Source organism: Branchiostoma lanceolatum, chromosome 5, assembly GCF_035083965.1.
Source record: "Branchiostoma lanceolatum isolate klBraLanc5 chromosome 5, klBraLanc5.hap2, whole genome shotgun sequence".
Classification (NCBI taxonomy): Eukaryota; Metazoa; Chordata; class Leptocardii; order Amphioxiformes; family Branchiostomatidae; genus Branchiostoma; species Branchiostoma lanceolatum.
This window is the reverse complement of record NC_089726.1, coordinates 6,535,363-6,561,975: the sequence shown is the minus strand read 5'-3', so window position 1 is coordinate 6,561,975 and position 26,613 is coordinate 6,535,363. Positions and strand designations below refer to the sequence as shown.

Below are 26,613 nucleotides of genomic sequence, written 5' to 3'. Positions count from 1 at the left end.
GGCTAGACTGACGAACCTTTTACTGTATATTGCACTCTTCACAGAATCGTTAAAGGCTGACCCCTCCCTGTTTTTTGGCACACACAGACCATTATGAGTCATTACTGCAGGCCCGGTGCCATGGCAACAGGCCAGGAAACCATGGCGACGAGCTAGAACATCAATCCTGGACTTCTCATTCAATACCATTGGTTCAGCAGAACTAAAAACAGATTCATTTAACTTACTTCATATCATTTACTCGTCACATCCATCATACGTTTTTTGCTAGTGTAGATCTGGACTATAATTTTCTCCTTACGTATAGTCGATATATAAAGAGATTTGGGTTTGATTAATGAAAATGAGAAAACTTTTGAACTATTGAAAAAAAACTACTACTGATCATAATCATTGTCATTGAAGTGGAAAAAGGGAGGGAGCTCAGAATATTTTAATTTTTTTACAAGCCACAACAATTTATTTCCTTTGTTCCCGGACATTTTAAGGTGAAAATATAGCAAGGGGAGTAGGGAACATCATAAAAGCAGAGGGCAGGGAGGAAAACTTGAATTTGACTATATTCACTCCATAACACTGAGTGCATCAAGGCAATTACCTACAGTGTAGTTATCAGGCTTTGTTGATATCCAAGAACCAACAAATTAAATTGGAATGGCCTTACTAACCCTTTACAACAGTTAGAAATTGTCTAGACCATTTTCCCTTTTCAGTCCTATGTACATGAAGCTGAGGGGTGGAGCCTGAAACTCGATACTCTCGGAACACCAGACCAATATGGCTGCCAGGGTAGCGTGTCCATAGTTTGTCCTTCATGGGAGGATAGATCTATTCCAGGCATTTGGGCGAGAAAGACGAACGTTTGCCTGATGTTTGTCCTCCACAACTGGAGCAGGAGCGTTTGGATAGGCTTCGGACACTTCCATAAAAGATCAAATTGGGTTAGGCACACACCAGAGTACAATTGTATAAAGCATGGCATATGCAGATGATAGTATCTATCTTTAGGCCATGTTGATTGAACTACATGTATATGGATGACATCCCCTAGGAACCCCAAAACTGATGCGGGCATGAAGAAAAAAATAAAAGTTTGGAAAAAAAGTTGCCTTCATTATGAAATCTACATAGTGTATGGTATAGATTCTTGTTCTTTCACACCTTCTTTGACTTATGAATTGAGTTTGGCATTCTACGACATTAGTATCCGTTTTCTGATGCTTTGTAGTTGCAATTTATGGCATGTATTTGCTCTTTTGAAGCTTCTTTGTATGATGTATGGTATGGTAGAAATTCTCTTTTTGGAACAGACAAAAATTGATCTATGCCATATAATCGAATCAACACGGCCTTAGTACATTTTTTTTTTATATACCCAGGGAGCGTGGTTTGCGTTTTGTCTTTGCCTTAAACTTGTCCCATAACACAAATGATGGGACCTCTTTCCTATTTTGTTTCCATTAGAAACCAAGGTCATGGCTGACAGAGAAACTATTACTGGTGAGCTGAACCATCAAAATGACTAAATTATACATTTACAATCTCAGTCACCTGCCTTTAGAGTGTTACAGTATTCTTATGCATAATATCTACATGAGTATATACAATAGCATCAGAGGCCTAACAAGTGGATTCTTGATACACAATTACTTTGTTCTGTATTGATTTTTTAAAAAAAATTATTATATGTCCCAAAAATAACTTATGGTATACATAAGGCAATTTCTACTGCTCTGTTGTGGCAAACTGAAAATTCAATACTATGTCATAAAAATCTTCCAAATAGCTATATTTGCAATGTCCTATATGCCATTTCATAGCTTTCGGATATTGAATGGCTGTCCACCACTCTGATACTTCATATGACCAGTTATAGAAATTCAAGCAACAGGTTTATATATTGGGCATGATGACTATCAAACTGTACCTGGTGCAATACGTCTGCTTGATATCAATAGACGCAGTCACAGGTTTGAGCAAGCGGAACATATCTGCAAAACCGGAATGTCAAAAGTCGATGTTCATTTCCTAAGGGCATCACATGCAGTTTTACACCAGCAAATCTTGAAATGTCAAACACCACAAGAAACACATAGCTTTGTACACTGAACCTCTCCCCACTGTAGCTAATACACTAGCTTGTGTATGTGTAACATTTGCATACTACTGCCCAAATGCTATGCAGTTTCTGGCTTCAAAAAAGAATAATTAGTCTTTCTCCAGTCTGGTAAACAAGGACGGCCCTGACGTTTCGCCGCACACGCCCTTCGAACAAACGCTCCCGCCTACAAAAGGGCCGACCCAAAGGTCACCATATAAAACCCCTGTCATGTTTTTCACATCTCAATTCCTGTGCGTTTTTGGCACATGAGTCACTTGGTGCGTGGGTCGGCACAAGTTTACACCCTGCTGCCATCCTAGAACACCAGCAGAACTCTGACTAGTCTGAGTAAACTGCACAACAGTGCATAACTGTCAGACAATGGCCCTCTATGTCAGTGACCTTGTTTGGTCATGGCTCGGCAAGCTAGGCAAACGCCCCTGCTTTGTATACAGGGGGACATAAAACATGTTTCAAGCAAGGCCAGGGCTGACACTGTTTACAAGTACAGTTGTGGGTCAACTGTCATTCATGGGCTGTACCTATAATGGCAGCTAATTAGATCGGCTGTAAAAACGTTCTACAAGGCCGGGAGTTTGCCTTGGCATGTCCGTAAATTAGCTTCTCTTGGGCCCAAATATTTTTGTCCAATTGTGGATGACATAACATTGCTGGACTTCTAGTATACTGTTTCTAGATTCTTATGTTTGCATCAAAGCTTCAAACAAATAGACGTTCTTTATGAATTCTCACAAAGTGAAAAGCCTGAGTGTCTTTCATTATCAGGGCTCTTAAGTTCTATTAGGAATTTTGCATGTACAGTAGTTATAATCAGACAAATGTTAGACAAACTTATAGCTTCTACACAAGTCTATTTGTCAAGAACTGGTTCTTTGGATAAGGCCACAGTGCGACCACACCTACTTCTTGATAGGAGCTTTTTTCAATCTTCCTGTTATTTCAGGTTAGGAGCAAACAAAAACTTTCATTGATAAAAATTGATTAGATTCTTCAAACAATACAACTGAATGTATGGAAAAGAGCTTTACTTCAGAAGGGGTAATAAGGTGTTAATAAGGTTCCCTACACCCCCACTTTAAATGGTACAGTCTCCATTACACAAAGTTCTTACGCTGAGTGGTCTAAAATGTCAAAACCACTGAGGTAATGCAAGTGGAATTCCCGCTGATACTTCAGAACGATCGAGTTTCCATAGAGTTGGGGCCTGTTTTTTTGAGGGGGAGGTCACGAACAAAAGCGTCCGTAATCTCAACAAAGGGTCCTGATTATGTAACTGGAAAACACCCTCTTTTCCTGAGCTTTTAAGCACTTTGCACAAGGTCATATACAAGCTAAGGAGCTTTCAACATCTTCACCTTCAACTCAACCTTGAAAAAAAAGAGCAGGGATTTCTAGCTGATGTCTGTCAAAATTGGCACTTTTTTATAGTCTAAAGTTTAGTATTTCTCTTCGAAGGTATTTTTAGGCGACTGCAATGAGTGAATACAGTCAAATTCAAGTTTTCCTCCCTGCCCTCTGCTTGTATGATGTTCCCTAGCTATAGTCTCACCTCAAAATTTTCGAGAACCATGGAAATAGATTTGTATGGCCTTACCACCAGAAATAAAACTGTAGACAGTCATTGTCAAGTTCGTCGTTAGACGGTGACCGAACAGAACCACACAAAGAGAGAATTTGACAGAAGGTGGCACCAAACAAACACTCGTAGATAACACTGGCCTGTCCTTTGTGTTTGCTCCACTTTCCCAGGGCAAAGTTGGACCACCTGAATGTTTACCCAGTAACAGTTGTTTCATTCATCATGTGAGGGAGAGGATTTGTAATGCAAGCGTATACTACAAAATTCTTCTTTTCAACATGCTCATTTTACAGTTATATTTAAGATTATGGCGCAGATTTTAGCAAAGATTTTGTTGAGTTGATAGTTATAACACCAAACCTGAGGGATTTTCAAAGAAAATTTGAAACAGGACCAAAATGACAGTCTAAATCAAATGTATTGACAGCTGTTGTCATTTGTGTGCAAGTGTTTGTGTATCGGCTCAGGTGATACCTGTGGATGCTACTCTACAAGATGGTACATGTAACAAGATCGCTTATTTTTTCTGCAACGTTAAACCTGAACTTGAACTTACCAGAGGAACAAAGCATAAGAAAACATATGGATACCAATAGGGAGATGTCTACCTTGTACTCCTGACAGCTAGCTAGGTTCAAGGAGCTAGGTAGACAGGTAGATAGACATACTATGACATAATTCTACCCTGCAAGACCAGTACCCTAAGTCTGCCACGTTTAAAAAAAGATCTTATCCAGGCCATCTCAAGAGTGTCTTGAACACCTGGATATCTGAAGTGCATACCTCGGGGATTACTGATGCTGCATTTGTAGATTTTTTAAATGTACTAAACCTCACGAGATGAAGAACAACAGACGGTAAAGGATAGTGGCACTGGCAGTCGTAGGTACCTGGCGGAATAATGAGAGAAGACAGTGATATTTGAACTAGATATCTTAAGACACGTACCAGGGGCGCAGGCGTCCACCAGGGCTCCGCAGGCCTTGCCGTCGTTCCAGTCCTTGTTGAAGTTCTTGACGGGCAGGTCGGGCACCCTGGCCTGCACGAAGCCCAGCAGCTTCTCCTTGGGCGTCTGTTTGACTGTGGGCTCGTCCTCGCCCTCCCACATCGGCATGGAGATGGAGTAGTGCAGGATCAGCGTCCATATTAGACCCAGGATCAGCTTTAACTTCCCGTTCACTATGTCACTGGAATCTGAGAGGGAGAGAAAAAAAGTGCCATTAACTATCATACATCCTTTGTTCAAAAATCATATGCATGTACAAATCAAGATATAACTTACAAGTTTCAACTTCCCATCACTATGTCATTTGAATTTGGAATGGGGGAGATGGGAGAGACGAGACTGAAAGGTTTGCAAATCAAGGAATATTTACTTAAGGTGGCATGCAATAGATTATGAGAAAACGTTTGGAAATTGGGCACTATCGACTTGAACTTCAGATGGGGAAGGGGGGAGATCCCCTGATATTACTCATAGAGAGCTGTATTTCAATATGATATAAAACAGGATACACCTAATGTTTCACTTCTAGGTGCTCATATCACAATCAATAGCTGATACCATTGTGTCACATGAGGCATAGGCTATGTTCTAGCTGTCACATTCCCTTTACATATTAGTTACGAGCGAGCCATATAGGGTCTGAGATGTTTTAAGTACATACTAAAACATTGCCTTGGCTGGTCTACCAAGGAAATATATAAGAGGAATGCATCAATGAGACAGAAAGTGATTGTCCACCACTGAACCTTTATGACCCAGTTTGCTATTTCTGTGGGGTCCCTACATGCATCTTAAATTAGCCCCACACTGGAGGCCTTTCACAGACAGGGTGTACGCCCTTTTATCACTCCCTGGGATAACCTTTCAGTAAATGGTACAGCAAGCAGGGGCTCTTGTTCCCAGACTACCCAGGGGTCAGTGTTCTTTGTAATACATCGGACCACCATTTTTGTTTTCCCTGTGTGTGCAAGGTCAAATGCACGTCTGTCAATGTCAGACGCAATTTCAACTTAGAGTTAGACAGGAGAGCAGAAAGACTGAGATTAGAGAGTACTTTGAGTAACTCTTAGTCACGCTAACAAGACATCTACATCTGTGGCTTCCCAACTGTAAATATAATTCAGTTTTGACAATCACGTTTATGTAATCAGAGCAAGTAAAAATAAAATTTGATATGTGGGCACGCTGAGACACCATGAAAATGATAAATACCCCAGGGCAGTATCATCTGCAACAACTTTATTTACCACACAAACTCTCAGGTAGGGTTAAGTAGTCAGGACTGTTGAATAGATTACGATGATTCTTCGAACAAAAGGCCGATGTCACGAAGTTGAACCATGTGACAATGTAGTGAGCCATTCAAATTGATCTTCCTCTTGTCATGTGCTATTTACAGTAAAGCAAAGAGACATTTCCCAGATAGAAGGGCTCCTTTCCCTGCGAAATGTTTCAAGCACGCAATATATCTAAAACATGGACTTGGACCAAGAATGAACGGATGCATCTTTCATATAGTGACTCCATCCCAACAGTTATCAAGGGTATACAAAGTTGTCTGTTACAAAACCGTCACCGGAAATGAAAACAAAGGCGGAGATAGAAAGTGAATAAAGAAAGGATCACATTCACTCACAGTTGACTTATCCTTAAGATATGCATAGCGGCACAGACTATAGCACTGCTGGGAATGAGGTTAGAACAATATTTGATAAAGGGGTGGAACTGAAAAATTGCATACAAAGAATCTTATAACTTCTTAACATACCGAGTAGGATAACTTGAAGATTACCAATGTGTGAATTATTTACATGGAACTCAATTTTGAATTGTAGACATCCAAATACGGTCATGGTTTTTTATTAGACTTTGATCCTACTGCTATGACGTCAAACTGGAATGTGAGAATGACACTGAATATACACTAATATTGACAAAATCTGTATCAAGTACGCACTTTACACTATGGTTCAGTTACGTTCGCAATGTATGGTATGCTATCAGTGTGTATTTAGAGAAATTTCCGCCAACTTGATAGCAACACATTTGAAATATAGAAAAATATTGAATCTGCTTTGTATTGCTTATAAGTTATATACAGCTTTAGTCATGAATTAAAATTCAACATTTGGACAGAAAACCTATTTGGTTATCATTGTCATCCTTCTCAATTATTCTTTATCTTTTGATTATTTATTACTGTCAAAAACTTAGTGCCTTCCAGTTCAAATGCTGTGAAAATGTTGATATGCTTCTATATTACAGGCTACATATGTTACAAAACTCTCAAATAAAATGGTGCTATTACGAAAAAGCCTAACGATGTCTAATTGGCCAGGACTAACAGTAGACTGTTGCACTCTCTCAGTAAAGTTGACCTTTCTTTATTCTAAGTTGTTTGCAATATTTCTGTTGCCATCTTCGTCTGCGGCAGGGTACAGGGTATGTTGACTTAACACAGGTGTGAACCACAAGTTGGTACAGAGAAACGGTGACCTGTTGGCACCCTGCATCATTAACAGTCCATGTGTCAGAGAAAAAATACACAGCTCCACCAACCGTCCACGCACCAGTGCATTACATGCACATCTGTTAAAGCTAAATGTCAAAAATGTGTCAGTCTCTACCCTGCATGCAAGTAGGATTGACTTTCACCTTGCCTACATGTCACAACAACTCTCAAGCCCTATTTTTCAAAAACAAATCTTTTTTCTTCCAGTGATGACATATGTGGAAACTGTGTTAAGAAAATAAGGTTCTTAGATTTTTCACAACTTTTACAGACAATCAGTATTATTTCCAGTAAATCAATTGTTGCCATGGCAACAAAGCACCTTGTTTATCGGTAAAGAATCGTTAAGATTACGAATCGTTAAGGCGATTGATAAACACAAAAAGTTGGAGTATTCAGTGATCATAGTAGGTTGGTTTCGAACTGGACTATACAGAACATTTATCAACCTTCTTTGTGCTGGGGTGGCTTTTTCTTGCATCCAAAGTGTTTTGGTAACAGTGCTATGCTTCCAAGCAAAAGGTTAATGAAGTTTGGACCTCTGTTCATAATTAGCTACGTGACGGGGTCAGCATGGAGCCATATATCAACAACCTGAGCAAACACAGACGGAATGCACTTGAACCCTAGCTGGGCAAACATGACAAGGCCTCAAGGGAAGTGGGAGGGTATTTTTGTGACCTTCATCACAAGTCTGCATGTGAGCAGGAATTTCAGACGTCTGATTTACCTTCCCTAGGTGAAATACGAACCTACGTGCTGCAGCTGGACTTGACAAAGATTTCTGCGTGGGTGGGGGAGCCAGCAGAGTTCAATTTCCTGCCGCTTATGAATTAGCTAGTAGAGACCAGTCTGGGAGGGGGAGAAAGGTTGGATGGCGATAATCATTTTGGCAACAAGCCTGGTCCTGAAACTGCTAAAACTGAGTCATGGATATAACAGTGCGTTTTTGCTGAGGGCAGGAATAAGCCTCTCTTGGGACTACACACCCACAAGGAACTTTAAATGACACTTAGCAAGGGTTCAGGGGCTGAGGGCACTACGCTACAGTCTGTTTTCCTGTGTGTTTGAGTGTTATATCAGATGGGATTTCGTTTTCCACTGCTTCTAGAAAAGATAAAAGATGTCAAACCCAAAAAGCTTAGATTGTATTCCCTAGCAGTTCTTATTAGAATACTAGTAGTCACTTGTACCACCTGTCACCATTGTTATCTTGCACTGTATGTATACAAATATATACTGTTTCATGTTACACCTTTCATCAGTTTTATCTTGGTTCATATATTTCCCACAGTTGAATAGAACCTTCAGTGAATAGTGCAACGACATCTGTCCTCCTTGCAACATTTGTATATACAGTATAAATTACACAACACTTCTGTAAAGTCAATACTTCTGTGAATTCGATATTCCTCTTGAAATCCCAAAGTTGACCTGAGGGGTATTACATGTACATGTAAATGTTAACTACAACGTATACCAGTAACAATACTTATACCATTGGTTGGTGAAACTACAAGGGAACATTTCTATCCTCTTAGCAACTAAAAATTACAGACATCTTCCCCAAAGTTGAGCTAAGAAGTACAGTAGCAAGCACTTCACGCCTTTGTCAATTTGACAACCTGTCTATTCTTCTAGGCTTTGCAGGGACTGTAGTACATGTACATAAATCATAGAGCCCATCCCCAAAGTTGAGCTGGGGACCACTAAAGGGAAGCACTTCACACCCCTCTGTCAACTGACAATCTTAACGATGCATGTAATGGCCCACTTTGCACATGGCTCATTGACAATGGGAGTCTTCAGACATGACAATATGAGGTGGGAAAAGCTCAAGCCCCCCTCTTGATGGTGATACAATCAGGGATTAACACCTAGCTGGGTCCCCCTCCCACTCACACTGGGAGCACTGAGGACTGGGCTTTTTGGATACACACACACACACACGTCAGCACACACGTATTCAAGCAAGTATTTCAAAAAATTTTCCTAATACATGTACATGTCCTTGATTTTTTTTTCTTCATGATAACATTTTTACACCCTTTGTTGAATCCAAATAAAAAAATGTTATTTTCCAGTACATATGAATTACACAAAATGAGTGTTTGCAAAACAACAAATCTTTTGGCATGAAAGTTCCTGTGTGCTGGTAAACGACTTTATGGGTAGAGTAGAGTTATGAGCAAAGGAATGAACTTTACAGAACCAACACTGGCAGGAACAAAGATAAGTCCTTTGTTCATAATTTCCCTGCCATCATTTTCATATCTTAAACCAGAATATCAGCAAAAAATGTTGTCTCAAATCATTTTCTACATAGATTTTGTAGTGTGATAATTAATGAGGGCCTGCATGCCCCTTTTATGTAGAGCGCAATCGGCCGTTTTAATCTTACGTAGAGCGTTGCCGACCACTCCATAATTTAGCGTAGAGCGTAGGGGGGGCTTTCTGAATTTAGCGTAGAGCGTAGGGAGGCTTTCTGAATTTAGCGTAAAGCGTTGTCGGGACCCCCCATGCAGACCCTCATTAAAGATAGCACAAACTAAAAATTCAAATCTGTGAAATATGAATGACAACAGCCCTCATATTGGCTCCATAGGGTTAGGACTATGTGACCAATATCACTGTGATGTACTATGATGTATCAAGGCCATCTCAACATAACAAAGGACATGTACATCATCCACGCTTCCATGGGCTCTAAGCAGCTTTTTGTTGAGTGGAGCTTCCCAGGGGAGATTATCCAATCAGAGCAATGGGTCGTGACCTGCATGACCTTTCCATTCCAACAGCGCAGCCAGAAAACATTGGGGTTTAGCTTTTCTCCCTTTGAAAGTTTGAGGAACACCAAACCGCTTCTCCATATTTTCAAAGATCATAAAGCACCCCTAGTAAAATAAATAATATTGAATTGAAATTGGAAAAGAGAACTGTGGGCAAGAAAATTCTTAGCTAAATAGATTTGCCTTTTGGCGATGTCCCTGTAGCTTAACTGGCTGGTAGCAGCCTCACAGTTGAGTTCTTGCAGTCTTGGTCTGGGAGATCCCAGTCCAATCCTGGGCTGGGGACATCTCGGTTATGGCTGCACCTGTCTTGTCTTATGGAAGGTCTCGTCCTCAAGGAGGTGCCTCAAGCACATTAAAAGGAAAGACAAGCCCTCCCTGATAAAATGTACCCTGCTACTGAAACAGCAAGGAAACTTGCTGACCTTTACACCACCAGGCACTACAACAAAGGTTCTGAATGAAGCTTCACATTTCTAGCTCTTTGGTAGGAACACAGCACTATCTGCATATTTTCAAAGATCATCCTGAAACAGAGAACTTGAATGTACACACTGGGGAAAATGGCAGGCATTAGAGGTCTGCCTTTCAAGTACACAAGAGAGCCAGATTCAGCCTTCGCATTCTTCAAGCCCTGTGAAACAGCAAACATGCCTGTACTTCCTCACATGCCCTTCCAAATTACGAAAGGAAGGAGAAACTGAAAAGTACACAGGGGGGCTCAAAGGTCTGCCTTTCAAGTGCGGGTATTGATTAGCGAGGACCAGTAGTCTGTGGATTCCCCATATGTACCCATCTGTTACTGTATATGGTTTCCTGCTCAGCTACTCTTTATGGCTTATCAGACACGCAATCTCGTCCTAATGTCTGCAATCTCTTTCCCATTGAAGCCAGTTAAAAACAGGGACACCCCAGCTTAGCACTGGTCGCACAGGCTGCTAATGAGGCCATTTGGCCCCTTTTTGTGACAGAGTGATCCTCTAGGTTCTGATTATAAGGTTGGCGATTTTGTGACACGCTGTGTGTAGAAATAGCGCCCTCCCCCCACCAAATCCTCAGAGTGGGAGGGACTGCATTTTTGGCAAGCCTTTCTGGGTGCCCCATGCAGGGCAGCCCGGTGAGATTCAATATGGGTGTGTTTTCTCAGACACAAGACACAACATCCAGATAAAAAGTCTTGTGAACTCCAGATAAGGATTATCCCAGTGTCTGAGACTCCTTTCTATTGTTTACATACTACTATATGTTTGTTATGACTTACTCCTGACAGAAAAATGATAGCCTATAGTATATCTGACAGAATGATGTGACCTATATATTTCTCCAAGCAGATATTAGGATGGTAAGCTGTTTTGTAGCAAAATTTTAGCCTAAAGTTAAAAGGATTATGTGTAAGAAAAATTAGGCAGCCAGTAAAGGTTATGATTTTCCTTTTTTACATCTGCTTGGAGATTAAAATGTAACACATCTTTTGCTATGAGGCTAATCATATCTATAGGAGACTTGTTTGACCCCTTAGAGGGTATGTAAACACAATCAGCATAGGCACTGAGCCATTTCTCTAGCCTAGTAGCCTGGATGCCAGACCCCCAATCTCTGCAGTCTATCCTCCCCACATGATAGATATTTTAGAGATTAGGGCTTTGGAATCTAGGCTACTAGCCTAGCGTCCAGCCTTGTTAGCTTTGGTCTGCTCCCAACGTCACAGTAGCAGGTCACAGTAGCAACCGTTGAGACCAGACTAAAGCTAACAAGGCTGAACTCCAGGCTACGATTTCTCTTCACTCTAACCCCAACCCTAACCTCCCTCTGGCCTTGTACCATGTAGACAATTAAGGAACCCACTAACTTTAACAGTCCTAATGCCATCCGCTCTAATGGTGATTGAGGGATAGATAAAGGTTTTTAGAAGGACCTATGTAGAGTACACAATTTAGAACTACTGGTTTGTAGGCCTTGTACATGTTTTGTCTGATACAGATTTAGACAGAGATTTAGATATCTAGGGTAAATGATTAGGTTTCATTGATTGTCAGACACTTCCCGAGATGAGATGCATTTGGAAAGGCCTTCAGTCATGTATATGTAGGTTGTAAATTTTCCCCTTTGGAATTGCATGTATTGTATGAGACTTAAATGTCCAAGGCTAATGATTCTATTGATTGGGAGTCATTTCCCCTACAATTTTCAAGAGAGGAGGCTTTCAGAAGGGTCTACAAGTATGTGGTAAAGGCCATAAAATTTCCTATTTATAACCAGTGGTTCATGTGCATTGGGTGCGTTATCTGATATAAGACTTGGGTTGAAGGGTTGAGGAGTTTTATTGATTCCCTTGATAACACTTAAGGTTACACCTGTATAGATATTGACTTTGGCCAGATAGGGACACCCTCAAACTGCTTTATTTGTACAGGAACCTTTTTTTGCAGAGAAAAGTCGCAATAGAATCATTTGTTAATTTTCAGAATTTTTGCGATAAACCCAAGAAACAATAGTCTTGAAATATTTGCAACGGTTTTATTTTTGCCGTGACCTCTCTGCAGCCACATTCTAATTCATCAAAGCGGACAGGTTTGTCCAATGTAGTACCACAATACTCCAAAATTGTTTCAACTGAAACATAAAAGTCTTTTTTAAACGAAAACCTCCTTTCCCCTTACACTGCGAAATTAAGTCCCCGCAAAAATAGATGAATATACAGTACCGTAAAATTCCTATTTACGTACGCACCTCTCCTAACGTACGCACCCCCGATTTGGGGACGATTGCGGGCCTGACTCAGTGAGTTGAAACGTTCAGGGGAAAAACCCTCCTAACGTACGCACCCCCTCTCCAGCATTTCGGTGGATAGTTAGAGGTTGACATGATCATCCTTCCAATGATATTTACCGACTAAAAGGGTTACTGAGAAAATGTTTCTGGGTAGAAAATGTCAAACAATTTAAATATATGTATTATTTATTCTTTATTACTGATTGATTGTGTGGTAGTATTCCACACTTCATTTGCATGAAGATGTACCATACTCTCAAGCTGATATGCGATTTTTCCGAGGAAGAACCCCTCCTAACGTACGCACCCCGACTTTGGCGTCGGCCTGGAGTACCTGCTTGCGACTTGAAAAGTTTAAAAAGTGCGTACGTAAATAGGGATTTTACGGTAGTTTTGGAGAGTAAACAAACTAATGAAAGCTTTTGTTGGCCGAAACAAAGACCAAACGTTTTTACATAAACAAACCAGATAAGATTATCAGCTGGTATGGAAATGACAAAGACAAATAACATGAACCTAACTACCCCTAACGCCCTACACCTACGCACTACTTTAACTTAAATGTTAAAGTTCAACTCCTGTTTGTGAAGAATTAGTCATGACATTCAATGAATCATTCTTGAGAAAGAAAAATCAAGTCGAAACCGGTTGATTTCTGTCTCAGCGCTGTCATTGTCCCAAAGCTACGAATGATATTCACTGAATCAGCAGTAAAGAATTGGTTATAAATGTAGCTTCATGACATGTTGCTCCATATATTATAGACAAAAGTAAGCTACTGTTGTCTGAAAAAATATCATATTCAACACAGGTGCCGGTGTTTGTGTCAGTGGGAGACTACTGTATGAGGATGAATATCATGATTTAGAGACAAAAAAAATAGCCTTGAAATTTCGGAGAGGCAGAAGAAGTAGTCCAGATTGTCTGGTCAGTGATTGATTTCTTACTGACCCACATGACACAAATTGTAATTTCTCAGATCACACCAGAAAAAAATTAAATTATAAGTTGATGCTAATTAGTCTACCTTCTTTCCTTCACAATTTTCTATCATGTAAAATCATAAAACTTCTGGGGGGGGGTGCAAAACTGGACTATCATTTTAAGCTATCCTACATCATACCTTAGAGAAAATTTAAAGTAAACATACTGTTTTTTTTTCATATTTGATGGAAAAAGTGTCCTGCTTATTGTGGATGGCCTATTTTGAATTTTCCATGATTACATGAATTTTTATGTTAGGGTTTCAAGTTACCAGTACCTAGAGTTATGGGAGGTATCTGCAGTTGGAAAAAAAAAGAAAAACATGCTTGTATATACTGCACTGTCTTATAAAGGTTATATGCAGTGATCTCCTTGGCAAATATAAACCCCATATTTGGCCCTTCAGTGTCTCCCTGATAACCTAGTTAGTATCAAGAATGTTACATTATTGATGCTTTAGCAGTTTGTGGCCAGTAGAAATCTACAAATCAAACTGTACTTTCATTTTTGCTACAGTAGGACAAAATGAGTGCAAAAAACTAATTAAACTAACTAATTAAGTACAATATAGAATACCTGGTCAAGATTGTAATATCCAGATAAAGTAAACCACCCTAAAGATTCATAAATAGATAAATAAATAAATAAATCTATAGATTATCATGGTTTGCCTTTCAGGTCATTCCAAATATTGTCATGAAAACAAAACGAGATCACAGTCTCTTGCATACATTTAAAAAAATCAATGACCCCATCCACCTCTGTTATTTTTGGTTACCACTCTGTCCCACATTCTGTTGTTTTGTGCACCAACCCTTACTGGAACTTTCCTCAGCTGTTGACAGTTATAATAGCTGTTATTGTGATAAATATCTGGGGTGTCACAGCTATTGTATATCTGAGGCAGAATGTAGGTCAACCCTTTTCAAACCTGTACTCTTTTTAACCTGGACTCCTCAGGGTATTCTGTCTTCTCACTGTGATTAATTTCAATGGATGGATGGAAAATGTGGAAGAACACAATCGTGAAACCAACATAACACCATCTAGAAGTGTTGGAATATCTAATGCACACATAAAGTGATAAACTGATAATCTATGAGCTTCTTAGTACCAAGGGAGTGCAGTCAGATGTCTTCAATTGTCTCATTTCTTTGGAATGAGGCTACTGTTATCAGTAATTAGATACCAAATTTCTGCAGTCTACATGGAACCGAACTTGAATTCTATTTGTAAATGAACTGTACCATGCCGTAGTTTTGCACAGTAGTCTTGTACTAAGTTGTAGACTGACTGACAGCGCTCAAGAGACATGTGTACATGTAGCTTACTACCAAGACTTTTAGCCTGTAAGTTGTAAGACTTTGTGTCCCTTCTGCTCACTGTAGATTCTTCTGATATCTAAGTACTAAAGTAGGTCAAGGTAATGTCTTGCAAGGACTTAAGATACACATCACAAGTTCTATGCTGCTTGATTTTGAAGGTAAAGAGAAAGAAGGAAGGAACCATGGGCAATTAGAATCAAGCGCTTGAGGATCCTTGGCAAAGTATATGAAGAAAGATGTTGTGTCTCAGCCTTCCCGCCCAGAGGTGCTGACAGGAGCAGACCCTGACAGACTAGATGTCTGACGTGACCTGGATAGCACACCCCCTTCACAAACACACCATCTTTCAACACAGAGGAAGGCCCCATCTGGCATGCATACCCCAAGCCTCCCCTCACTCATGCATAAACATCACTCCACCTGAAGGTGGTTCATCTTTTCCTCAGAGTTGTTTCTACAGAGCCAACTTAATCTCCGACGGTATGCCGTCTTCAAAACAAGTAAACACCATTATGTAGAGTAACCGCTTTTAAGTGTTCTTTAACGTAAACTTTGGGGCCGGCAGGTATGTCCACCTGCATTGCGGGAAGGGTATCGTTTGAAACGTGATGAGACCCTGAGAAACACCTGAAGACAAAGATGGGTTTGTTGATGGACAGACTGCTGTTTTTGTTGATGAACAGTGTCCCTACAAGTAATTAACAGTGAAGATAAGGGCTATCCTCACTGAATACTGAAGTTGAGTGAATAGCAGTCTTTGTATTGGAATTTTCATACCCAGAACACAGAGGCAATGGGCACAATTAAGTCACTTCTATTGTTACAATTGTTTTAAAAAGATTATGAACACTGACAATTTAAACAAAGTTCTGTTGCCTTTAAGACAGAATACTATTATAACACTACGACACCAAATAAAACTTGTTCTTATTGCCTGCAATGACCTTACACAACAAAAGGTCACCCTTCCACCTTATTATCTTCATAAAATATTCAAAACACAAAAATAGCCAGAACCATAAAACTGGCATCTTTCACAATTCGGGACCAACTTTTCCAAACTGTTAAAGGAAAATTGATATTTTTTTCCCATTCTACTTGACCTACAAAAAACAGCTCAAGGACAAATTGCCTCTCTCAGCATTCAATACCATCCCCCCTCCCCATCAAGCTGCATGCTATCCGTTCCCTCAGTAAATTAAAACACGTTAGAAATGGTGTTGTGACAAAGCGTAAATGTTTACTTGTACTGCCTACTTTTACCAGCAGCGATGACAAATCTCGGTGTGCCGGCTTATAAATCATTTCTCCAGTCGGTCACTCCGAATCCCAGACAACAATTTGTCCTTCCTCCAGAATGCCTCCCTTTTGGGGAAACCTGGCCATAAATTTTGGCTACATACTGATGCTTCAATGCGAACAATTTCGTCTAGATGTTTCCCACCCAGGTTTTATGCACCCTTCAAAAGATGTCGTAAATGGAGTCGTATCCATGACAGAGACTGTATGTCATTGCCTTGTCGGACAGGATCATTTATAAGGTGTAGAATTTTACTTGTCATCTTGGGGACATGATATTAGCTCCATAGTCCATCTCTCAATTGTCTTGTCCACATAACTTAAATAATGGTCTATAACTTGGCATCTACTAATATAATTCCAACAGGGTCCATAATTCCGCTACCCTGAAAAGATACGTCCAAACAGATCTCCAACCCAACGTCCCCCAGTATAATAAACTCCTATATATCTAAACTGTGCATACCAGGGGGTGCTGTACTAGAGATCTCTCAAACCCCGTTTTTCAAAGTGGCTTTATGTAACCTGGCGGATTAATGTTAATGGAGGTTACATGATGTACATACAAGTCTCTACTAGACCTCACTGTCTAATTGTAAAATGTTGTAGAAATCAGTCGACATAGGGAGATTTGGTAGGGACACTGCACTTGCATTGGACAATATCGCAAATAGTAACTACATGGCTGATCACTGTCTCACTATATACATCTAACACATGACTAGTATTCCAGTGACCCAACCATCTCTGTCAAAGCCTACTGGTACACATTCTATTAGTGATTGTAACAGCAGAAAGGGTACTGTAATGTATAAAAACAACCTGGCGTGCCTGTAACAAGCTGTTCAGCTGACCGTAAGGAACACATCCATGCCCTTAAGGAATACGCCAGGTGACCTCAGGTATAAAACAAACAGGTCTTACTGGCTTAAATATTCAGGTGGGTCATGTCACGTCATTGTTGCATTGTTATATCAGAATTATATGGGCGAGGTTCATAATTTAAGATAAATCATTTGTTTTCTTTTATACAGATTTATATTACTTTAACTGCATTTAAGTTTGAGGGAGTTGAATTTTGCGTTAGGGAAAAATTTGAGTGTTCACGCTGGTTTTGAGTTTGCGGTGAAGAGGTCATTGCGAAAACTGCAAACATTGAATCAAACATGAACATTTCAAACTTTACAATTATTCATTATTCCTGGTACCAGTTTGCAACTTTGAACATGCACTTGGATGTAAGGTCTGTTGGCTTTTAATATCTAATTATCCCCCATATGGCCCAAGTTCTTTTATGACGCACACTTTACAAAATCAATATCAATAAGTCACCCTTCGACATGACATTTATTATAATACTACCTATTATCACAATGGATATGTGTTTTTAGTAAACAGACCACTTGTCCTAAGATGCCCTTTTACGTGTACATTCATAGTTGGATATGTTTATATTACCCCATACATAAGTAATATAACTGCAGTATGCAAGGCTTATAACGTTACAAATTATGTATTCTTTAAGGATAATGTAGAAATAGACTAATAAAATTTTCAAGGCAAAAAAATTTTAAACACAAAAGCCTGAAACCTTGGTTTGAATTCAGTGTTAGACTCTGTTGACAATACCGTGTTGATTTCAGAAGGACATATGACATAGAGATCAGAGTTCAAGTGACATGCTCTCGACCTTGTCTAGGGTCAGAACAGTTGTGAGTGACCTTCCTGAGAAACTGAGCTAATAAGGACAACAGGTTCAGGTTCACTTAGAAAAATACAGCGTGAGCAAGCCATGATTTTGACAATTATGACACCTCATCTACATACATGTACCATATACCACTGTTCTTTGAATGCCCTTGGCCTAATACTTTTGTTTTCTTCTCTTGTCTTGAAAATTAGGACACCCATGGCCATGCACCAGGACTGAGGTCAGCTATAGCCTAACCTCTTCCAATCCATTACTGTGTGAAATCTGCATTTCTATGGTGTGATCCTCTACCCCAACAGACTGACAGCACCAATGGACAAACACCATGGCAAAAACATATTCTCCTAAACCTTCTTTGAGATTCACTCAACAGATAACATTAAATAAAACCTTAAGTTTAAATTGATGCAATCACAAAGTCCAATGTCCACCCAATTCTCTCAAGCAAAAAAGCCATAAATAGGTCTTATATCTGTGAATGTAGTATTTCATATGTGTCAAGCTGAGAAAGAGATATATCAAGTAGACAGTAAAATTCCTGAGTTTTAAATTTCTGTCAGTCCCAAGATTTTTCCAAAACCAACAGAACCCTTGGGTGGGGTTTGACCTTTGCCCATGTTATGCCCCTCCCCCTCCCTGACCTTGTAGGAATGAAGCCCACCCCCCACCCTGTGACAGCCGGTCAGACAGGGGTCACCATCCTCCAGCCCAATCATCCACACATGTTCAACCACCCTGGGGTAATCTCCAAGCAGATGTAAAGATCTGGCTCAGTCTCAGTGTGTAATACGGATGTTTGGTTTATTTCACAAAACCAGCAAACTACTTTAGGCATATCATACCAGTAACTTGCGTAAGACCAAACTGTAAGGTTCGATCCACTCCAATTTAGAGTCATGCCTTCCTGAATTTAACGTAAAGCATTATGGGCCTTCCTAATTTAACGTCAAGCGTTGTGGGCCTTCTGGAATTTAGCGTAAAGCGTAATCAGGACCCCCCATTCAGACCCTCTTATAAGTGTGGTGGGTTCTCAAGGTCTCTGGCTTTACACCCCATCCCAGAGGACGTCCCTAGTCAGAGATTTTTACCTGAGCTGGGTGGGGAAATATGTGTAAAGCACCTTTCCCAAGGGAACAACACTGACCCCTACCCTATATCTGCTTGGAGGTTACCCTGGGTGCCTACTTTTGCCAGGGCCTACACAACAACTGCTGCCCAATGACCTACAAGGTGCCCAAGAAAATCTACCTGCCTACCCTGCCTACCTCTTCAGGTCCAGGGCCAATATGTCACTGACCCCCACCCCCAGGAAACTTTCCCTTAGTTTCTCTATGTAAGCATATTTCACTGAATTATTAATTTTGGCCTTGGATAGAAGTTGTAGTGATCACTCACTAAAGGATACTACATATCTCTTCAGTCATGCTAACCAGTAATGCATTTCTATCGCTGATACAAGAAAAAAAACAATTCATTCTTTCACAGTGCATGAATAAAACATCGCAAGGGTGAAAAAAACATGAAAAGCAGTTATTAATCACTCTTATGGGAACACACATATTATACAACCAGTGTGTTCTATTAAAAGGAAAACCCCAAACAAACTGTTACCAGTTGTCAGCTACCTCCCTGGGGGTCCTTTGAAATGTAGATCATTTATCAAAACTATGATAGCTATGGAAGACTTTGTTTTTGCAGTAATCCTCTGGGTGTGTGGACGTAGTCAGACATGTTACATTCCCTTCTGCTAACATTTAGGCTACAGTCTTGCCTGGGGGGGCTTGTGTCCTTGTTGTTATTACTACTGACATTACCGGCGTGAAATTGAGACAAAATAATGTTATACATTTCACAGGTTTAAGCAAACAAAACAATGACTAAACAAATTTGGTTAAACAAGTGATACACTTGCATAAAAAGTTACATAATATCAATATATAGTAAAGCATTGTTACACAATATTTTGCCCCCCTCCCACCAAGTATGAATCCACCATGCCTAGGGTCAATGAAGAGACAAAAATAGACGACCAAGGGGCGTATGCCAGCTGGAGCAGACAATATCGTTCTTATAGATTGTTCAGAGCATTCCACTTATGAGAGCAATATTTACTACTGGTTCTGGTACTGAAAATTGACTGTCGGACAGTCTGTATTCCTTTATTAGTCGCGTGTACATTTTTGCTCCAGCCTGTAGTGTAAAGTTAGATTTAGAGAGAGATATGCTTCTTATAAATTTATAACACCAGTCCAGCCCTGTCTCCAGCTTTAGATTATTTTTTGTTTCAAACATTGTTTGGGAACCCATGTTGTTAATTTTCATTGTTAAATCTGTCATTCTTAGATGATGCAAATACTTTTTCTTCAATTTCATGTCATGAAGTTAAGACTGTGTCTGTCCAAACAACTCAAGCAAATTTCTCTCCTGGGAAAGAGACAGCCCAGGCCCCTGTACCAGTCATAGTTGAATTGCGAGAGAAAAACTGCTATCTTAAACAACGGGAAGCTGCCAGTTTCTGCGAGGTTCATGTTGGGGACATCTCTTTTAGGGGTGCGGAAATTTACATCCCTGGCAACGACCCTGAAATGATGAGGCATTGCTGAGGCCGCTCCCGAGGTCGGCGGGGATAATGAGAGACCGAAGTTCTGGTCACAATTAGATCAAACTTACGGCCTCTGTTGTTTGCTCTAACATTTGTCTCTATCTTGGATACTTTACTGGTGGAAATGCGAGGCTGAAACATTGCCAGAAAGCCGGTATTGATGGCATATCTAAATGCAAGGGTCCTATTTTAGTCCCCTGCTAGTCAAAGGGGCCAGCCTAGACAATTTAGTGAGCCATTATAGCTCTCACACAGGGAAATACAAAAATGCACCCACTTACACATTAAACCATGGTTGAACGGAAATGTAACTCTGAACTGGGTGTATTTCATTGATGTCGAGTTTTATTTTTGTCATTTCAGAAAAAAGAATACTCCTGGGACTGAAAACATATAGGGAGTTTGACTTCTAAGGGATTGAAAATTTAATATTTTCAACAGAATAAAAGTTCAGAAATTGTAGTCTACTTTGAAACAGTCATTTGGGCCCTGCATGATGTGCATCTGTTTTTATTCTTTTCAACAATCAGCCATTCATTCCTAATAGGTGTGTTTTTATCCCAGACAATTGACATGCAAAATTTTGCATACTAAGGTCCAAAACAATCCAAGGTCCAAAACAGTGGGGGTACTTCTAAGTTCTAACCTGCCTTCAGTACCAGGATATTATCTTTGATCAGAAGAGAACAAATAACAACAGGAGCTTGAAAGGAGTAACCGGGGTATTTTTAGACAATAACTGTGTGCTAAGGGATTAAGTCTACAGCGTTCGTTCAGATCCTTATACTGAAGTGTAGTGTCTAGTAGTACATAGGGCAGCAAGTTTCCTTACTGTTTCAGTAGCAGGACATATTTTTACAGGGAGGGGCTACCATTACAAAATGCCTGTGGATACCATATCAAATTAATCGCTTTTTTTCAACTAAAGCTTTTCAACAACTCATCAACAATTCTATTTCTTCTAAAGTTCTATACAAAAATATTTCTCTTCACTAATCTTTGGTATATGCAATTACAGTACTATTCAAAGCAATGCCATTGTCATGGCATCCCTTCCAACTGTACAAATATTTGGGCTCATTTTAGGCGGAAAATTGCAAGGATAAGTGTCCCTCCCAAGAGGCTCCAGTATAAAGGCTGTAAGTTTGGTAATAGGATCTAATAAGAGCTCAGCTGTAATGTTCTCAACAGCTGTCAGGCATTATAACATAACCAACATTTATGACTAGAAGTACTAACACACAAAAACATATATTTTCGAAACTATAAAGTGACAACAACTGACAATACCACAGACAATCAAGCGATGACCTAGAATTGTGCTCTCTACATAATTAGAGGGCGCTACCCTGTGGCTAACTATATATAACTCCAATGTGAGGTAGGGCTGCCCCCTCCCTCCCTGTACATCTGATATCCCCCCCCTCCCACACAAAGCAAGAATGGGGGCTTATTTGCCCCTTTACTGTAAGGCATATGCAACCTATCTTAATTTCCCGTAATTCGTAGGGAAAGCCGTCTTATTCACGTAATTCTACCAAATTTTGTGTAATGGCCTTCCTTGATTTTAGTGTAATATGCAGGGTTTTCCTTCTGAATTCAGGGTAACTGTGTTGTCAGGACCCCCCATGCAGATCCTCAAGAATGTGGGCTGAAGCATTCCCCCCTGACCTGTCATCTGTGTCTGTCTGGACAGGGCGGCCTGTACCATATCAACTGGAGGTGTGGACAGGTCTCAGGCCAGTTTTTCTACAGTATGATTTGTGTGTGCAAACAGCTACAAACAAACATGGCTTCTGTTAGCATACTTATTCAAGAGTTTGTACATCCAACAAAGTCATCCGAGACCAGGCCAGGCTCAAATTTGACTTGTTGTTTATAGAATCAACATTTTTTGTCTCCTCAAGGAAAATGTGTAACAACTTACTTGCTATATTTCTTTTTCAATAAAACATGTGAAGGATAATTTGTTGTTTTACCACTTGCAAGTCAAAGTGAAGAGTTTGTTTGCCAGCTTCTGTGGTAGAACTAGAACTCCTATTCAGAATGGTACAATTAGTAAGTGAACCTGAAACAAACATGTATTTGTACAAGAACACTGACACCCAAAGGACCCTATTTTGGATAATTGCTATGATTTTGCTACAGACAACATAATGATGCACATTTGATTACCATACCATGTGGGAATAAGCTACCAGTGGATAATGTGCCAACAGGTTACTAAAGGCAAACAAACATGCCATAGACTCATCATGGGCAGCGTGCAAGCTAGGCGGTACACTTTACCTAGGTGGGGAGGGGGGCAACAAACATATCATTTGACTTCCGAAAGGAAATGATGACATTCTGGACACTCAACCACCCTTCCTGCTCGCATCTACACATCCGACGAGTTTCCTGTAGCGCCTGGGGGCCCCAGACCCTAGAGAAAACACTCGGAACTGGACATGCAACAAACCATCATGCCTTTGCACACTCTCAAAAAGGGGGCAAACATTTGCCTGGACAAATAAACCACTCCATACAAAAACTTGGGGGATCTTATCTGGTCCGTTATTTGCTGTAAGTCTGTGGGATTCCAGAACACACTTTCACTCGGGGTAAACAGACTCTCCTAGCAAATCTACGTTTTCTTCTATAGATGAAACGATATGGGTTTGAACTTTGATGGAATGAAGAAAGGAGTAGTGAACGGTGGCTTAGGAGAGGGATTAAGCCTGGGAATGTATGACATCAGCATAAAAACACTACAGACGCTAAGGAAGCAGTGGTTTAGGTAGAAGCATGCATAAAATTTTCCAGCCCGTTCAATAACAAGCTATGCTCTACAAGTGGTGTGAGCCCCCACACAAATAGCAAAGTAGTGCGCTCTCAGCTGACAATATTGTGTTGTTGCGTCGATGATGTCACTTCCCTTCGCTTTTTTACTTTATTTGGGCATGGTGGCATACCTGGATGGAGTCCCCTTTCCGGCGTGACGTCATTTAAGTAAAGGGAGACATAACTACGACTTGTTGACCACCTATCTGGGGCATACCCGTGCTATGAAGTAAAAGGTAAATCTCGGCACATGTTACGTAGGTTCCCCTTCCTCTCCCCTCGCCAATTGTCAGCCTATTGTGAACTAACATTGCGCATCCGAGAAAGAATGCCTGCTATGCCAGGTTTTCCCCCAAGTCTCTGTGTCCCTCGCACCGATCAATTGTGTAAACAAACTGGATACAGTGGCGGTCACCTACATTTTTTTCCGTACACCACTTCGATGCCTTTTGCCGCACACACAAGCTGCTACGTAAAATCTGTATACGACATACGGTATTACGAGATAAAAATCATTCTATTGTTTGATTAAGTAGATGCGAAGTGGGGCAGCTAACGGTGAACCTTTTGTTTGGATCTACCCCCTACTTGTAAAGGTTTGGGCGGGAAAAAGGGGCTTGTCTCACCTGTGAAGGCTTGGGTTACATGGAGTCTGTCTGTAAGTACGCAGTGGTGAATGCATACGAAAGGCCACTGAAAATAAGAACGGCCACCGAAAATGGACTGACCATCTAAACATTTCCTCTTTTTTTTCTCCAAAAACTTTGCTTCTGGGATGGGTAACTACTGGCGCAAGCATACTTTTATCTGAGCTAGCCTGGCCAGGTATTATTTTACTGGTGGTCTCTCGAGTCTATTTACTTGGTTAAACAGCAGTGTTTGTGCTAGTTACCACTGAAGAAAAAACAGAAAACTTTACATTAAGTGCCGTGTCTGGGAGTCTCATGGACAGAATTTTGCCCCTGGGTCCAGACAGTAAAACACTGACACGTCCATACCACTTCCTACCTTCACAGCCACAGGATTCCTGAACTTTGAGGTCACCACCTCTTGCATTTACACTGTGTCTGTACCCTGCCTGACCATACCATGCCCTCCCCCTTCTGTCTACCAATTGTGCAGAACTTTGAGGTTGGAAAAGAGTGATCTATCCGGTTTTTATACAGTATGATTCCCCTACACGCACATTTTAATGTTGGGTGTGTGTTTTTTTGGCCCCAGGAATTAAGGGAACGCCCCTCCCCACCTAAAAATTATGACGTCGCGCTTGGTTCCCCTTCAACACCACGAAAAATCCTTTAAGAAGATCGGGTACAGCATGACAGGATTGTCATGTGGAGAAGATGTTTTGCTAAGAAAGCTACTCAAGCGGTGATGAAGGCTAAGAAACACACGAGACTCTAGAGGTGCACATGGCCCGGGGACTGTCGTGTGTTGTCAGCGGGGCCATGGCCGCCATACCCGCCCGACTTGACACCGAGCCCACCCACCCGTAAACACCGACTTCTCGGACAATTTACTCCTTAAGACAACCACCCTTAAGAACACAAACTGTTGCACACACTTACCGATATTGACAATTTTGATGTGTTCGTCTTCTAGAAACTGCAGTGCTGCCGAGACGTTCTCTAGTTTCATGGCCCGAAAGGTGGGCCTCTTGTTGTAGCGCGGGATCCTCTTGTGGCTGAGCACCTCGATCAACGCGATCAGCCTTAAACCGTCGCTTAAATCTGTCTCCAACTCGTTGATGTTCTTGTTGGCCTTCTTGAGGTGTTCGTTGCACCATCTTGTGAAGGTGTTCTTCTGGATGCGCTTCCATGGCGCGTCCTCGGCGAGATCGCGTTCTGTGGCCGGCATCTCTTCGTCCTCTGGTCCGTCGGCAGGGTTGCGCTCGTTAGTATGCATGGTGGTAGATCCGGGCCGCACGGGTTTATATTGTCTACAGCACAAATCAATAGGCGAGCGGCAAACTTCCGGTAGGGGGGAGCCACACGGCTATAGGCTCACGGAAAAAAGGGTGAATCCACAGGAAAAACTTGTTGCTCGCGTTCCACAGACAGCGGATGTTGCTTGTCTAATATCCCAGCACTCGCTACGGTCCTGATTTCACAGCTGGAAAGAATATCAGGAAGAGCGATGAGTCTGTTACTGTAGTAAGGGGGTGTGGTGGTAGAAGTGAGCGGCGCTGGTATCGTCGATCTTGTAAATCACCGTTCGGCGGCGGGTCTTGTATCTGTCTGAAGTTCGTCGCAGGTTCACGACACGACTTGGAAAAGTGGCTCTCTACTGCTCTCTCTCACCGAAGAGCGGACACGGCTTGGCCGGCGTCTGCTGCTGAAGTGATTTCAGGAATCTTCTTGCCTATGAACCTATTCAAATTTATTAATCTTCGGGGCTGACGTCGAGCAAATGGCGCGCACTGTTGCTGCGACTGGGGAAACCGGATTGGCCAGGCCCGTGCCTCCGCGGACTTGTCGTCAACACTTAGATTAGCCAGGAGGGCATCCGATCTCCAAAAACAACCGTGGATGCCACCATTTTTGGCACTAGACCAGGCTCTGGTTACGTTAATCATAGCCCGTTATGGACATCACCCCCAAAACACGTCAGCTGAAGGGTTGTGGCTGTCGCTGAGCCTCCCCCTTACCAACGCGTAACTCCGGGGGCGCGCCAATATTTGTAACTCCAAAACTATGCTCACTCACTGCTAGTTTAGGAACATGACCACGGTGACTCCTTGTCCTCTAGAAAATTCTCGTACTTTCGTAAACTTTTGAATTTTTCCTTGTTTACTTTCCCCACGGTTGACTTATAAATAAACCTTGTGTACACCCGCATTGAGATAAAAAGCCTTAGATAGTGATTCCCCCCACGTCTAGAGGAGGGGTTCTTGTAATCAAACAGTGTTCTACCAAGTTTCATCATGTTTGCAAGAAGCGACGCGAAAGTCTTAAAATTTATAAAATGACACGAGAGAAGAGGAAAATAGATACACACAATTCCTTTAATATTCTTTACTTTACCTAGGGTTTGGGACAAGCCAAACATGTGTGTCTTATCTCTCAGTCCTTGAAAGTTTGACGCGTTAA

General features: G+C 41.1%; 1 protein-coding gene across 39 annotated transcripts in view; it reads right to left on the bottom strand.

The window, feature by feature from the left end:
- The window catches only part of LOC136434666 (filamin-C-like), a 91,932-nt gene extending 65,819 nt beyond the window's left edge, over positions 1-26,113 (bottom strand). For 9 of the 39 annotated variants that reach the window (XM_066427612.1, XM_066427616.1, XM_066427615.1 and 6 more), the window contains exons 1-2: positions 25,093-26,112; positions 4,650-4,895 (exon numbers count right to left, since the gene is read on the bottom strand). In XM_066427612.1, the coding sequence (XP_066283709.1) occupies positions 4,650-4,895; positions 25,093-25,429 (583 nt within the window). In that variant the 5' untranslated portion in view covers positions 25,430-26,112. Of the gene's footprint in view, positions 1-4,649; positions 4,896-25,092 lie in introns of all 39 variants that reach the window. The other 30 variants (XM_066427603.1, XM_066427605.1, XM_066427611.1 and 27 more) reach the window with 7 other exon arrangements.
- Positions 26,114-26,613: the final 500 nt, after the last annotated feature.